Source organism: Gossypium arboreum, chromosome 3 (genome assembly GCF_025698485.1).
Source record: "Gossypium arboreum isolate Shixiya-1 chromosome 3, ASM2569848v2, whole genome shotgun sequence".
Lineage (NCBI taxonomy): Eukaryota > Viridiplantae > Streptophyta > Magnoliopsida > Malvales > Malvaceae > Gossypium > Gossypium arboreum.
This window is the reverse complement of record NC_069072.1, coordinates 21,374,440-21,390,776: the sequence shown is the minus strand read 5'-3', so window position 1 is coordinate 21,390,776 and position 16,337 is coordinate 21,374,440. Positions and strand designations below refer to the sequence as shown.

The window sequence follows — 16,337 nt, the reverse complement described above, 5'->3', positions numbered from 1 at the left end:
TCAACTTAAGCATAATAGCCATAATCGGCTTATAGCCTTAAATCATTACATATTCGGCACATTAACTAAATAAAATTTACATTCCCTTTACCATATTAATTTAACTCTTGGGAATATAAAAAAGGAATCAAGCTTAAAAACTTAAGAAATTACCTCGAATGTTGCCGAACGATTACAACAGCTATTCAATTACTTTCTCTTTTCTCTTATCCGAATTTGCCCCTCTATGCTCTTGAGCTTAAAATTTAAAGATTTTAAACTAGTCATTATTCGACTATTCAAGCATCACTTTCAAAATATAATATATATATATATATATTCAACTTTCACACCTACTGATCATAGTAAGCTTATAAGAAATCAATAAGTAACTCATTAACAAATTTTTGTCAATGTTTACCACATAATCATAATTTCACTGCAAGCTGTCTTCCTGAGCAACAGTCACTAAATCATTTATAACTGGAGCTATGAAATTCCAAATCAAGTGTCGTTAATTTTCTCTGAAAATAGACCCATATATATTTTACCCATAAAATTTTCAGGATTTTTGGTTAGGCTAATCAATACCATATTTTTCTTAAAGTTTCCCTTATTTCACTGCTTGACTAATCTGACCACTCTTCACTACGAATCAAATTTCTCATTGTACAGAATTCAAAATATGTTATCGTTTATTTTATTTGAAACTAGACTCATTAAGGAGTCTAAGCATATAAACTTCATCTTATAACCATTTTTTTACAATTCATAATGATTTTATAGAAACAGAACAGAGGATCTAGAAGTCATTCTGACCCTGTCCCACATCACTTCAAATATCTCATCATCGGCAATTCTTTTGCTTACACGGTTTCTTTTATAAGAAACTAGACTCATTAAGATTTAATTAAATAATTTATTCAGCTTCTAACTCATCTCCCACAATTTATGGTGATTTTCCAAAATCACATTACTGTTGCTGTCCCAAGCAGATTTATTACCAATTCACTCTTTCACACATACCTTGCATGCATTTTATTTAAACATGCATATCACAAATCAATCATCACATACCTATAACTTCACTTAAGAATAATCTTCCTTTCATCATTTGAAAGCACAACATTACTCAATATTATCCAAGTTCACATTCAGCCATAATACACACAACATGTTAGCCGATTTTCCTCCCTTAGCATCTAAGGCACATGTATGCTCATTTGCTTGGCTCAACTTCATCTATTCTCCATTTTTTTATCAAAAGAACATGAAACAACAACCATTTCTCTCATTTCCATTCATGACCGAATGCTCACAACACAACCAAAAATAAAAAATATGCTTCATGGGTTAAGGTAGAAACAAAAAAAACCCATGAACATCAAAATAGAAGCAAAGCACCATGAACTCACCTTGGATTTTCTTCCCCAAGTGACTGAACATTCAAGAGCTCTTTTCCTCTCCTTTCTCTTCTATTTTCGGCTACCATGAATAAGGATGGACAAACTTTTCCCTTCAATCATTTTGTTATTTTTAGTCTTTATTTTATGACATAAAATGACACATATCAATTAGTACCATAACTTCATGTCTTAAATTATTATTATCTAATGCACATGTTGCTTCCCACCAACATCATGGCCGGCCACTATACATAAAATGAGGAGTTTGACTTGCAAATCCTCCCATTTTACACTACAAACTATTTGCCCACTACAATTTGGCCTATAGCATTTTCAGAAATTTTCACATAGGTCCTATATCATAATTTTACTCTCAAATGACAAAATCAAAGCATGAAATTTTCACACATGCACTTTCGCATATAATAAACACAGAGTATAACATTTAATTATTTCTGTGACTCGGTTTTGTGATCCCGAAACCACTTTCCAACTAGGGCCAAATTAGGGCTGTCACAGACACGACCGTGTGTCTAGGCCGTGCCAAACCTGTAGGGTCTACTGACTTAATTCGAAAGGGTACCCAAGGGGACACATGTCCATGTAACGTGACCGTATGTAGTACACGACTGAGACACACGCCCGTGTCTCTACCTGTGTGAACAAAAATAGGCCATTTTCCAAGCCAATTTTCCACCCTTTTCTCATGCACACCTAGCAACCAAAATGGTACCATTTCATTACATTTATAGGCAGCCAAAACATGCCAATTCATATACAATTCATGCCAACTATCTTCAACCATTTCAACTACTAAATTTTATATTGAAAACATACCAAATAATTATGCCAAAATCATCAAAACTTAAATAAGTTCCAAATGCATTTACTCATCATCTTATCGTCTAATTCAAATTTCAAAATAACACCAATTCAATACCTTATTCTCATACCATACTAGGCCAAATTCACAAGGCATACCATTCACATTACATAGCATATATAAACACATTCAATAAGTTAAATTCACATCCCACAACTTTACCAAGTACAAGCCAAATCACATGGCTATAATTTAGGTTCGTAGGAGGAGCCTTATGTCGTAGGCCCTTACCTAGTAGATAAGAAAAGATGTTCTGCATCGGAAGCCTACTCCTCGGGCTGTTTGGTACTTTATATTATATGCTTTCCGCGGAGAAAGACTCTTTCTAAAGACTAAAAAAATGGTACAAGAATTCCATTTTTCAGTCGGGCGGAATGAAAAAGAAAACATTGATTGAGATCAATTGAAGGAACACCAGCTCATGAACTTTGCCAGTCGAATGGGCAGAACCTGACTCATCAGAAGAGCTTCCGCCACCAATCAAACCAGAATGAAAATGTTTGGTTATATTTCGGAATGTCTCATAATGAACGGAGAGGTTACCATAATGGCAATAGCCTATACATGCCATATACCATATATACAAGGCTTCAAAAGTACCAACAAAATGATCGATAGTGTGATGACGTTTTCTGATGATCCCCGAGTCCAAGCTAGTTTCGATAATCTACAAAACATAGACAAATAACACACAGTAAGCTTCATAACTTAGTAAGCTCGTAAGTGATTAATTCAATTCATCAAATAACTGTAATCCAACCATTTTCACATTACCAAATCAAAATCACATTAACTACAAACCTTTCTCATGTCTCAAAACATGATCCAATATAATCTCATTGAACTTTCTTAATGTAATATTTAAATAAGTTTCATATGTACCTGTACCACCTCGCACTAACCTCTTTCTCAGCTACATCATGCATTACCTGTTGAACCATTTGGAATTGAAGTCGGATACTCAAGATCTCAATCGATAAGTACCTATACCATGGTCCGTAGCCAAATCAAGGTATCATTTGCACTCGAAGTGCCGATATCGTGGCCCGAAGCCAACTCATCCGATATGCATGGCCCAAATCCAAATTGGTATATCAACTTATAAAATTTCACAAATATCCAATTCTATTCCTAAGGTTCAACCGAGCTTTCACACCTCTCGTTTCTATCATCGAATGCATTTGTAGAGTCATTTTCACTATTCAACACTATTCGTAATCTCATAATAACAGTTTATGTGATACCAAAGCATTTAACATGCATTTATAATGAAATTACCACATACGAACTTACTTCGAACTCGGAATTGATGAATCAGATTGATTACTTGATAACCTTTGCTTTTCCCTGATCTAAATCTGAATTCTTTCTTTCTTGATCTATATGTATTCAAAATTAACCCATTTAATCACCAACTCAATCATTTCCATCCATAAACACATATTTTAGCCAATTTTCACTTTGACCCTAAACTTTCACATTTTTTACAATTTAGTCCCTATTTAAAAAATACACAAAATTTACACAATTAAATCCAATTACATGCTAGCCAAATTTCATAGGGACCCCTAGCAGCCCAAAACTTTCATTTATTTCACATTTCAACCTTTTAATTTGCAAATTTCACAATTTAATCCTTATTTAATATTTTTGTCAAAAATCACTTTACAAAACATTAAAATCTATCAACAATTATTCATTTTCCATCATCAACATTCAAAAACATCAAGCTATCATCAACGGCATTTTATAAAATCACCAAAAAAATTCAAAAATTAGGGTATGGGCTAGCTAGAACACGAAGAAACGATCACAAAAACATAGAAATAATAAAAAATCGAGCTCAAAACATACCTTAATCAAGATATATGCTAGTCGAAACCTAAAACACCAAAAATAGCTTCCTTAATCAAGATATATGCTAGCCGAGCCCTAAAACACCAAAAATAGCTTCTTCTTCTTCAATAATCAGTGGTGGAAAATGATAATAAGGTTTATTTTTGATTTGTTTTATTAATATTAACATTAATAACCAAATTACCAAATTAACCTTAATTAAAAGCCATTTAAAACATTCAATTAATGCCCATTTATGTCAAATTCCATATCAATGGTCTAATATCAACATAAGGACCTCACATTTAATCAACCATAGCAATTAAACACATTTAACATATAGAATGCCACTTTTGCATTTTACACGATTTAGTCCTTTTTCTCAAATTGAACTATTAAACGGTTAAATTAGCTCATGAAATTCTCACACATTTACAATCACATGCTATAAAAACCAAAAATAATATTAAAATAATTTTACGACCTCAAATTTGTGGTCCCAAAACCACAGTTCTGATTTAGCTAAAACCGAGTTGTTACATTCCCTTCCCCTTCTTATCGTTAATTGAAATTCCCAAAACCCCATTCACTAATTTTGATCCTTAAAACTCAAATACCTTTGACTTTTACCATATTCCAAACACCAAATCTTTTTTTAAGTCAAAGAGGAACATTAAGAACACAATTAATTTCTTTATTATTCAACTTGTGGGGTTTTCTCGAGTTTCAATTAACCGTTCGTCGTTTTCTTCAATCAAGGTAAGTTTTTGTATTTCTAATATTTTTTAATGTAGTCTAGCCATTGAAATCAATTTTTAATCAATTGAATCAATGATTTTCTATGTTAGCCGAAATTGCGGTTATTAATGGCAAATTTTATATTTTTAAACAAAACTACAATTTCTATGCATTTTCAACTTTTTTTTCATGTGATTAGAAATTTTTTAAACTCGCTTTAGAGTTTCGTTAAAATATTTGAAGGTTTTGTTGAGTTTTCATTAAGAATGACCATGGATGTCGAAATTTTTGAAACCATAAGTCTGAGGAGTTTTGGGTGGTTTGAAGGTAGAGAAATGTTCATGGATGAATAATTAGATGTTTAGATTGGTCCCAAATGATAGGAATTAGTGTGGATTAAGATATTTGAGTTTTAGCTATACTAGTCAAAAATTTTAATTCCAAAAGGAACTAGCCTTAGACCTGTGTTTTTGTTTGATTAAGGTGTGTTATGGCTACTAATTAATTGTGTGTGTCGAGTGGTTAATATGTGAGAAGATTCAAAATTTTTGAAGCCCTCTTCGAGCAAGGCAAAAGGCTAGAAAAAGCTAGTTTAAGCCTTCGACAAATAGGCGTAAGAGTGAGCGGTGAATGTTTTGGAATTGTTGCTTGTAGATATGATTTATAGTGTTAAATGAGAGCTCAGGAGTAGCCAAAAGCCCTATTCTAAGTTTTGAGTGTAAGCTTTCTTACTTCTTTTGTGTATTATGCAAAATTATGGCTATGTGAATGTGTTAAAATGTTATATGGAAGTATTGTAGTATGCATGTATATGTGACTTAGTGTGGTTGTAGCTCATTGTTCTATGATAGCACTTGTAAGTGTAGCAACAGAGAACATGATAAGTATGCTAAGTGGTTGTAACATTTAGGGATGAGCAAAATTTGATTCGATTCAAAAAACTCAATAAAAAAATTTTAAATTTTGAATTAAATATTCGAGTTATTTGAGTTAATCAAGTTATTCGGATAAACTTGAATAAAAAATTAAGTTTTTTTTATTTAACTCGAATATGAATTGCACAATTTGAGTTTTTCAAAAATCTGAATAAGAAAAGGCAAAACTACATCGTTTTGATAAATGTTTACCTTTTCTAAAGTTAAAAGTCAAAACCATTAAGTTAAAAGGCAAAACTACGTCATTTTGATAAATGTTTACTCATTAAGTTAAAAGGCAAAACCATTATATTGTTTATGTAGTTAAATAATATTGTATTTAATCTATTAATTAAATAATATGTCCATGTTAACGCAACATTGAGTATAAATAATAGGATTTGTTAATTAGACTCGACTTGACTCAAAATTTTTTTACTCTATTTGATTCGAATCGATCGAACACTCACCCCTAGTGACATTGTTGTGTGGATGATGTAAAAGAGTAGTAAAAATGTGCAGAAAAAGACAAGTAAATATGTGTATAATTGTGGATACTTTGGCCTTGTGATCTTTTGAGACCATTGGATATAGTTTCCATGCCATAGGATTTTGTGAGTACTCACCCTTGTGTTGTGATTTGGGCCATTGAGGCCTTAGATAGTTTGGAGGGATAAAGGAATGTGAGCTAGGCTCCATTTATCGGGATATGTTGGTGCGTTGGAGAGTGTTATATTGACGTTACACTTATGGGATATTTTCAATTCTTTGAGCCATTGGTATGTTGGAGATCTATGTATCCAATGCATGGTGGCAGAGCCCGCTTTTATGTTTCATAGTCTCAAGTTGCCAAATTATCAATTAATGAATTATTATGAAATATGCTATATATAAGTATGTTAGTACAAAGTTAGATGTATTTGTAAGCAATGCATGATTAAGTTAGTTTTGGCATTATAGTTTAGTTTTGTTGTAATTGTGCTTTAGATGTTTTTGTTTAATGTATGATGTTGTGTTTATTTTAGGTATTTCTGATCATTCACTGGGCTTGTTAAGCTCACATACACTTTTCTAAACCATTTCAGATAATTAGTGTTTCCAGTGTGAGTGGTGTTGAGTAAACTCCCCGCTTCATGCACGACTAATGAGCTCACACAGAGGTGAAACTTAAACATCACGGGCTCCAACTTAATAACCATTATTGACTACATGCCACTCAAAAAGTTTATCCTAAGCTCTCTTTCCTAAAGCTAGTGAGTTGTTAAATTTGTAACCCAGTAGTTCCGAATATCTGGGTTTTATATTGCTTTGTAAAGTGTCAACTATGTAGGTAAATTGTGCTCAAGCAATAGCCAGGTATGATTCACTCGTATTAGCATTAGCGATACCTTTCGCATCATGTAGGAAGATGGTGGGATTCTTCATAGATCATTGGAAATCTCTGTTACGTGGAGAGATGGATCTCCAAAACTTTCTTCCATTTTTAATTCTTCCAAACCTCTACGTAAGGGATATTGAAGTAGAGGACGGGTACCTCTTGGTTGATCAAAAGGTCCTAAGCTTGTGAAGCTTGTCCATTTAATCTCCCCCATTCTTCTTAGCTACTAGAGATTAGACTGAATTCACTGGCTTAAAAGTATGTATCAAAGATTTAGTTATGAGCTATGTTGTAGTGGGAGGCTTAAAGCCTTTGGGTTTAACCATAGTTGAAGTAGACGACATGAAAAGCAGGGTTAGGTTAAATAAGATGACTAAGTTTGAGGGTAACACTAAAATTCCTAGCACTGTCATTAGCTTTTATAAATGTTTTAGAGGGTTTAACACTTAAACCCATGAGAGGGCCCTAGTTTCCTATTCAAGCTATGCTCAATTTCTTCCCCTAAATTTCCAAATTAACATCTTTCTTAAAAAGTGTGAGATCATCCTTTTCTTTTTTCCTTAATAGTAATAACTTTCCTATAATACCCTTTAATTTCCAAGTTCAACTTTTTATTCTTTGCTATTGTATTTGAGGAAGCTTTCCTTATTTTCTTTCTACTTCCTTCCACTAGTAGGTAATCTAAAGTTTTCACCCAATGTTTATATTTGTGGATAGGCTTTAGAATTTATTTTATTTCATTCTTTAAAAAAAACCCTTTTTTACATTTGAAAACTTTATTAGAACCACTTTCATACCAAGTCTTTTACCCTTTATTGGCAAACATCCATGGACTATATTTGTACTTATCCTCTTTTCACTTTTTTCTGCTCTTTGTTTTCTCTTTGGCATATTCTTGCATTGTTCCTAGCTTCTCCGTAAGATCCTTTGAGGCTCACTTTTCTATGCACAGCTCCACTTTGTGACCTACCATACCACACTCAAAGCAAAGCTTTTAAATCCCTTCATAAAATATGGCTTGTTTCCTTCCTTCCATAAATACAAACTTTTTCACAGAAGCTTTTCCAAATTAATTTTCACAAAAAGACATGCAATTCTCCCACGTTCTTCACTCATCATGAGTTGTTGGAACTCTGTTTACAAATGGTTAGAAATCAACCCCCAAAGAACCAAGGTCTTCCATTTATCACTAAGACAAGGTATTTATTTCAAGCAAAACTAACCGGGAAAACTTTCCCCAAATCAATGAGCTCGTAACCTCCTTTGAGGAAATGGTATCCCACTGTCTTCCCGAAGACTTAAATAATCAAAGTCTTTTCCCAATTCTTCCTAACTCTTGGCTTTTCTTCTTTAGATAAGTGAACATGGATTTCCCCATCTTAATCAATCTCATCATCCTCTTCTAAGTCTATACCCATATCATCACCATGAGACTCAAGAAAAACATGCTCGCATTGAAAATTGGGTTGCACCAATATCTCCTTGAAAGACTTAAGTTTCTCTACATGATCATGATATTGAGTATATCCTATCTTATCTTGGTTTTTGATTTTCTTGACATTTCTAAGTAGTTCATTGTTAGGGATAAGAAGTTAATAGTTAGTTAGTTAGCTAAAGTTGTTATCAACTGTCAAGTTAGGTAGTTAAGCTAAACTCTCTTTTTCATTTATTAAATACATGTACTCTCTCATTAATGAAGTAAGAAAGTATTATGAGTTCTAGTCATTTACTGGGACAATCTTGACATGGTATCAAGAGCCAGTGAGTTCTTGGCATAACCAAATTTTTTTTTACCTGCGTCTTCTTGCTTCCTCCATGGAAACTGAAGCCTTGCATTCTAGTGATACACCACGTCACTCGTCCAGCACTGCTTTGCAAGGTCAAAATTCTACTCCTTTATCGAACATTCAATATTTCTCGAAACATGATACGGTCAAGCTTAGTGAACAAAATTACTTGTTATGGAAACATCAAATTTTACTCATTCTTGAGGGGTATGAGCTTGAAAGATATGTTCTTGGCACTATTTATGTTCCCTCTTCTCTTCTTCCTAGACCTGATGGGTAGTCTGTTCCTAATCCGTCGTTTCTTCTCTATAAGAAGCAAGATAAATTCCTCACTTCTTGGTTGCTTTCTACTGTAACTGATGAAATCTTGGTACATCTCACGATGGCAAATACCAGTTTTGAAGTTTGGACAGTCATTGAACGATGATTTGGTGTAAAGTCTATTCTCAAAATTTCCAGCATGCGTCATGCCTGTATTCTGTCAATAAGGCCAATCTCACAGTTAAAGAATACTTGGCCAAGGTGAAAACGTTATGTGATAGCTTGATTGCTACTGGCAGTCCGATATCTAAGCAAGAACAGGTCAGTATCATTTTAGCTGGACTTTCGATGGAATATGAATCTATTCGGGTTCTTTCCACTGAAATGTTAATTGACTGCGAAACAAGGCAACTAGCTCTTCTGACAGAAATACTGTTACAAGCAAATTTGGCTTCTTATCACCAACAAGCTACTGATGAAAATTCAACACATACTGGGACTTCGCATAACTACCAGCAGTAAGAGTATAAGCTTGACCATCGCGGTCATGGTTGCAGTTGGTCTCGTAGTAAGGGCTGTATGGGTGGTCGTGGATGGTCTCGTTCCAGGCCTCAGTGTCAACTTTGTGGCAAAATTGGTCACTTGGTTCAGACCTGTTATCATCGTTTTGATGAGACCTTTTTAGGGGTTAGCTCCAACCAAAAAATGTCAGTCAACTATCATCAGTTTCACGATCAGGATGGCTCCTCTACACGTTCTTGTTCTCATAAGTGCAACTCATGTTGGCAGCCTTCTTCTCAACCTGCATTCTCTACAGATTCTGACCAAGGCTAGTATCCTGATTCTGGTGCCACAAATCATATTACGCCAGATATAACATCCCTTATGACTGTTGCTCCCTATGCAGGTACGAGCCATGTGTCAATGGGAAATGGTGTTCCTGTTCCCATTTCTAATGTAGGTTCTACCAGTATGTTGGCTAGTACTAGGCTGTTACGCCTTCAAAATGTTCTCCATGTTCCTAATGTTTGTAAAAACTTACTATCTGTTGGTCAATTTTCCAGAGATGATGAGGTTTATTTTGAATTTCACCCGTTCTTGTGTTATGCGAAGGATATAAAGACAAAGAAAACACTTTTAGTGGGCCACATGCATGTGGTCTTTACAGGTTCAACGTGTCTAGCTCATCTTCTCACTCACCTGCTGCGGCTTCACAGTCCACCTCGCCTTTCGTGGGTGTAGCTCGGTTTTCCTCTTCGGTTGATTTGTGGCACAAACGACTTGGGCACCCCTGTTCAAATGTGCTCGGGGTTGTTATGCGAGATTGTAATATTCCTTTTGCTAGAAAAAATAAATTGGATGTTTGTTCAGCTTGTCAGTTAGCGAAATCACATAAGCTGCCCTTGAATGCTTCTAGCACAGTGTACTCAACACCTTTTGAATTAGTAGAATCCGATGTTTGGGGTCCTTCTCATGTCAAATCCAATGACTTTCTCTACTATGTTTCATTTGTAGATATGTATAGTAGATACACCTGGGTCTACTTTCTAAAGTCCAAGGCAGAAGTGCTTTAGTGTTTTCTACAGTTCAACAACATGGTCCGTGTTCAGTTTGGTGGTTCTATTAAAATGCTTCAATCTGACTGGAGAGGAGAATATCGCTCCTTATCTAGGGAGCTTGCAAGTCTTGGCATTCAGCATAGGGTTACTTGCCCTCATACTTCAGAGCAAAATGGGGCTGTTGAAAGGAAGCATCGGCAGATCGTTGACATGGGGCTGACCCTTCTAGCTCAAGCAGGTCTACCTTTGGAATTCTGGTCATATGCCTTTGCCCATAGCGTTCATCTGATTAATAGGTTACCAACGCCTATTCTAAAGCAGCAGAGTCCCTATGAAATGTTGCACAAAGTCAAACCGTCCTACTCACACTTTAAAGTCTTTGGATGTGCTTGTTACCCGTGTTTGAGGCCTTATCATCCCCACAAACTACAGTTTTGGTCCAGTCTATGTGTTTTCCTTGGCATTGGGCTCAACCAAGAAGGGTATAAGTGTCTTGATAAGAGTGGGCGAGTGTTTGTCTCCAGGCATGTTACATTCGATGAGGCTTATTTTCCATTCCAAAATGCGTTCTCTTCTGTAAAGTTAGCTCGGGTAGTTCATCATCAGTCTTCCCTTCCTGTGGTGGTCAAAGGTTCTTCTTCAGCTCCTCCTACTCCCTCTTCTCTGGAACATGTTCCCTTGTCACATGAGGTTGGTTTGGTCAATCATTGTCGCTCATGGATTCTCCAGCTCAGCAATCTGCTCCTAGACTCTCCTCTTCACCTACATCTGCCCCTTGTTCCTCGTCTCCTTCCAGGCAGGTTTAACCTATTGCTAATACACACCCGATGCAAACTAGGTCCAAAAGTGGAATATTCAAGCCCAAATTGTTTACTTCTGCCCTCACTGATCAAGAACCTACTTCCATTGTTGAAGCATTTCAAAGCCCTACCTGGACAGCAGCTGCTCGTGTAGAATACACTACCCTGCTTGCAAATCACACTTGAGACGTTGTGCCTCTACCTGCTGGAAGAAAAGCAGTGGGTTGTAAGTGAATTTTTAAAGTCAAACGAAACGCTAATGGCTCTGTCGCTCGGTACAAAGGATGGTTAATGGTCAAGGGATATCTCTGAGAAGCTGGTGTTGACTTTTGGGACACTTTTAGCCCTGTTGTCAAGCCAACAACTATTTGGGTGGTGTTAGCTCTTGCTATCTTGATGGGGTGTCCCTTTGACAGGTCGACATCAACAATGCCTTCCTGAATGGTGATTTACAAGAAGAGATATACATGGTACAGCCACTAGGGTTTGAGCAATTAGGGGACAATGGTCAGCAGTTGGTGTGTAGATTGAGGAAAGCACTATATAGCCTCAAACAAGCCCCTCGGGCTTTGTTTCATAAGCTTAAGGAGTTCTTAGTAGCTACTAGTTTTGTTGCTTCTAAAGCTGACACTTCTCTATTTGTTTGCCAATCGGGTTTACAGCTCATGTATATTTTAGTCTGTCGACGACATTATAGTTACTGGGAATAACAATCAAGCTATAGATCAGCTTGTACTGAAGCTTGATGATCAATTTTCTTTGAAAGACCTAGGCCGACTTAGCTACTTCCTAGGTATCGAAGTCCAGTACACCACCACTGGTCTCTTTCTTAACCAGAGAAAGTACATACTAGATCTGTTGTATAAGGCTTCTATGGAGGGATCCAAGGCTACACCTACACCTATGACAATAAAGTGTCAATTGTTAGCCAATAGAGGACAACCTGTTGACGATGCTCACTTATACAAGAGCATTGTCGGGGCATTGCAGTATGTGGTAATTACCAGACCCGATATTGCGTTTACAGTAAACAAAGTTTGCCAGTTTATGCAAAATCCTTTGGACATACACTTCAAAGCTGTCAAGAGAGTCCCGCGTTATTTGCATGGGACCCTGGATCATGGACTACAATTTGTAAAGAGCTTTAAGCTCTTGCTCGAGGGGTTTTCTGACTCCAGCTGGGGGTCTGACATTGATGATCGTCGGTCCACCTCTAGTTACTGCGTCTTTATTGGAGGGAGTCCAATCTCTTGGAGCTCCAAGAAGTAGAAGGTTGTCTCTCGATCGACTGCCGAGGCTGAATATAGAAGCCTCACCCATGTTACTGTTGACATGGTCTGGATCCAGTCGTTGTTAACTGAGTTAGGCATTTCTCTTCGCAGCAAATCGCTTGTATGGTGTGATAGTTCAGCAGCTGTGGCAGTAGTAGGAAATCCTGTCATGCACTCGAAATTTAAACATGTTAAATTGGATCTCTTCTTTGTGAGGAAGAAAGTTGCACAAGGTTTATTCCAGGTGGGCCATGTACCAAGTCAAGAGCAAGTTGCAGACATACTGACCAAACCATTAGCAGCCAGTTTGTTCAGCAAGTTTCGTCGTCAGCTTCAAGTGTCAACCAGTGGAGCTACAATAGTGGAGAATGAAGGAACAAGTTCGGGGCATGTTAGGGATAAGAATTTAATAGTTAGTTAGTTAGCTAAAGTTGTTATCAACTGTCAAGTTAGGTAGCTAAGCTAAACTCTCTTTTCCATCTATAAAATACATGTACTCTCTCATTAATGAAGTAAGAAAGTATTATGAGTTCTACTCATTTACTGGTACAATCTTGACATTCAACTCTACTTTTTATATTATACATATTTAAGACTCAATGTAAAGATATGGTGGCATATCTTCATTCTTCAAATTACAAGGAAGGGTTTTTGTTTTTCTTTTCTTTTTTTGCATTTACTCATGTTACATCATGTATAGCCCAAATTCTGCCCGGGCTTAAAACAATAAAAACAATAAAACCCACTAACAACCTCAAGCCCACTAAACTAAACCTAAACCACCCAAATCAGACGCAGACCCAAATAGCTAAACCCAACTAAACTTAAACCCAATAGCCCAAAATTCTTTTAACCCTAGCCCACAACAATTAGAAAAAAAAAAGAAAACTAAAAAACCCTAGGTCAACCGCCCTAGCCTCTGCCCCCACCATACCATCGGTCCACCTGCCACCACCAACTCTTCCATCGTTTACCTCATCTTCCCGCAACAAAAGCGATAGAAAGATTAAAAAAACAAGAAGTTGTAAAAATGGTTATATAAAGCCACAAAACCACTTGTATTTGGACACTTTTTTTTGGGGGGGATGAAATAAAAAAAAAACTTATTAACAAAAGCAAAAGTAGAGAATCAAACAGATCAACCAAGGTGTTTTATTTTTTCTTTATTCTTTCTTCTTTCCTTTTCGAATCTACTCATATACGTACATATATATTTTCTTTTTTTAATTTTTAAAAATAATATATATATATACATAAATATAGCAAGAAAACAACAAAAAAACTTGCCTTTTTGATTTCGCCAGAAAAATGGGCGATTTCTAGCCTTCCGCCGCAGTAGACTGCGGCGCCGTCGTCGGCGACCAATAGACGGAGCGGTGGCTGGTGGACGGACCCTTGGCCGGATTCTTTAGAGAAAATAAGAGGGGTGGGGGAGTTTTTTTTATGAAATGGTTTAAAGTATTTTTTTTTAAAGAAATTTTGCCTTAAATAGACCCCCAAAACGACGTCGTTTTGGGCAGGCCTTTTAGGCACCAAAACAACGTCGTTTTGCCCTTGGTACGACCCGATCCGACCCGCTCCAGCCTAGAATCCGCGTGTTTTTAATGGAAGGGGTAATTGCACTTTTAGCCCTTCCACTTTTTTTATCGTTTTAAAATCAATTTTTTTTAAATATGCCTTGTAATTTATTTTTGTTTTCATTTTGGTCCTCTCTTATGCTGCGTGCTTTAGAAGGGAGGGAATATTTCGCTTTTGGACCCCCATGTTATTTGTGCTTTCAAATCAATCCTTTTCTCTTTTATTTATTTCCAGATTTGCCCCAAACTTTCGCTTTATGCTCAATTTAGCCCCTTTTTAGTTATTTTTACTATTTTATGATTAAAATTAATTGATTGTTATTATTATTATTATTTCTATTATTATTATTCCTCTTTATTATTATTATCTATTATCGATATTATTATTATTATTCTGTTATTACTATTTTTTATTTTTATTGCTATTAATATTAGTATTATTATCATTTTATTTCATTATCATTATCATTTTTATAATTATTATTACTATTATTTTACTATTATTATTTAACATACTATTATTACCATTTTGTTATTATTATTACTACTATTGTATTATTACTATTAGTATATTTTCATCTATATTTATTTTCTTATTATTTATCTGGTTTTTATTTATCTATTTATATTTTGTTATTCTTATATTTAGGTATTATACCTTTATTTATATTCATGTATTAATATCATCATTTTATTATTGCTATATTTCTTATTATCATTACTATTATACTTTTATTACTACTATTACGGTTATTATTATTATTGTTGTTGTTGTTGTTGTTGTTGTCATATTATTATTATTTTCGTATATGTTTTATTACAAATCGTGAGATTTTCATCTCCGTGTAGACATAGGGAAATGTATTCCCCTGAACCGAACTCAATCCATATGAGCCTATAATGGGTGAAGATCGATGAATCTGCTGGTTCAGGTACTCTTACTCTAGAACTGAGCCACATATAATGAGCCCTAAGAGCCAACCCTAGGTAGAACTACTTTAAACCTTAGTGGTTACCCGAATGGGTGCTTGATTATTTCCTGTTTTCTTTGGACTCTATTTTTATATACTGACTTGTTGTGTTTTGTTGTTATTACATGGCATTACATCATAAGAAGGTGTTGATTCAGGTTCGGTTACTAAATAAAAAAGCTTAGCAAGGAAAAAGGGTTTTTTGATAGAGTGGAGGATAATGCGGTCGTCCGAGTATGGTCCAAAAGGACGTAGCAAGAGAAAGGAGATAGTTTGATCGAGAGATATGAATCAAAATTGTGGGATTTCACTCATATCAGTGTGACCCAAAATAACCTGCGAGAATTGAAAGAAATATGGAACAGTTGGAACGATGAGATCAAGCAGCTGTTTTACCGCGATTATGGAGACTTACCTTATTTACTCGAGGTGAAAGTAGACAAACGCTTATTTCGAGCTCTTGCCCAGCACTGGAATCCCATATATAGTTGCTTCACTTTTGGGACAGTTGATTTGGTACCTACCATGGAAGAGTATATGGCCTTACTTCGTTACCCGAGGATTAAAGTTGACAAGCCCTATTCCAATATGGCTAACGTCCTGACCTTTGTAAAGAAATTGATGAATATCACAGGGATGAGTGAGTAGTGGGTTGCAGCCTGGACTAAGCAAAAAGGAGATGGTAAGTGTATTTCTTGGAAGAACTTAAGAGATCTAATTCTAGCACATCCGGACATGAAAAAGAGGGTTGATGTTTTTGCTTTGAGCATCTACGGTTTGGTCGTCTTTCCCAAGGCATTAGGACACGTAGATGAAGCAGTTTCAGACTTGTTTGATCGACTTGATAAAGGGGTCTCACCTGTCCCTGCGATCTTGGCAGAAACATTTAGATCATTGAATGCTTGCCGGAGAGTGGGCGAGGGCAGGTTTATAGGATGTGCGCAACTTTTACTATCGTGGTTCTATAGCCACTTTTG

At 35.8% G+C, this 16,337-nt stretch overlaps 1 protein-coding gene across 1 annotated transcript; it reads left to right on the top strand.

Moving 5' to 3' along the window:
- The first annotated feature begins 8,949 nt into the window (after positions 1–8,949).
- Positions 8,950–9,704, top strand: LOC108475179 (uncharacterized). Its single transcript, XM_017777168.1, has 3 exons — positions 8,950–9,066; positions 9,202–9,291; positions 9,381–9,704. The coding sequence occupies exons 1-3, from the start codon at positions 8,950–8,952 to the stop codon at positions 9,702–9,704; spliced, it is 531 nt and encodes a 176-aa protein (XP_017632657.1).
- Positions 9,705–16,337: the final 6,633 nt, after the last annotated feature.

What these genes read in the sequence shown, in the direction of transcription:
- LOC108475179 (XM_017777168.1), top strand. Translation starts at nt 8,950, where the DNA reads ATGGAAACTGAAGCCTTGCATTCTAGTGATACACCACGTCACTCGTCC. An exon ending in ATTTCTCGAAACATGATACG is followed by an intron (nt 9,067 to 9,201) that starts GTCAAGCTTAGT and finishes CCTGATGGGTAG; the next exon opens with TCTGTTCCTAATCCGTCGTT. An exon ending in CTGTAACTGATGAAATCTTG is followed by an intron (nt 9,292 to 9,380) that starts GTACATCTCACG and finishes CAAAATTTCCAG; the next exon opens with CATGCGTCATGCCTGTATTC.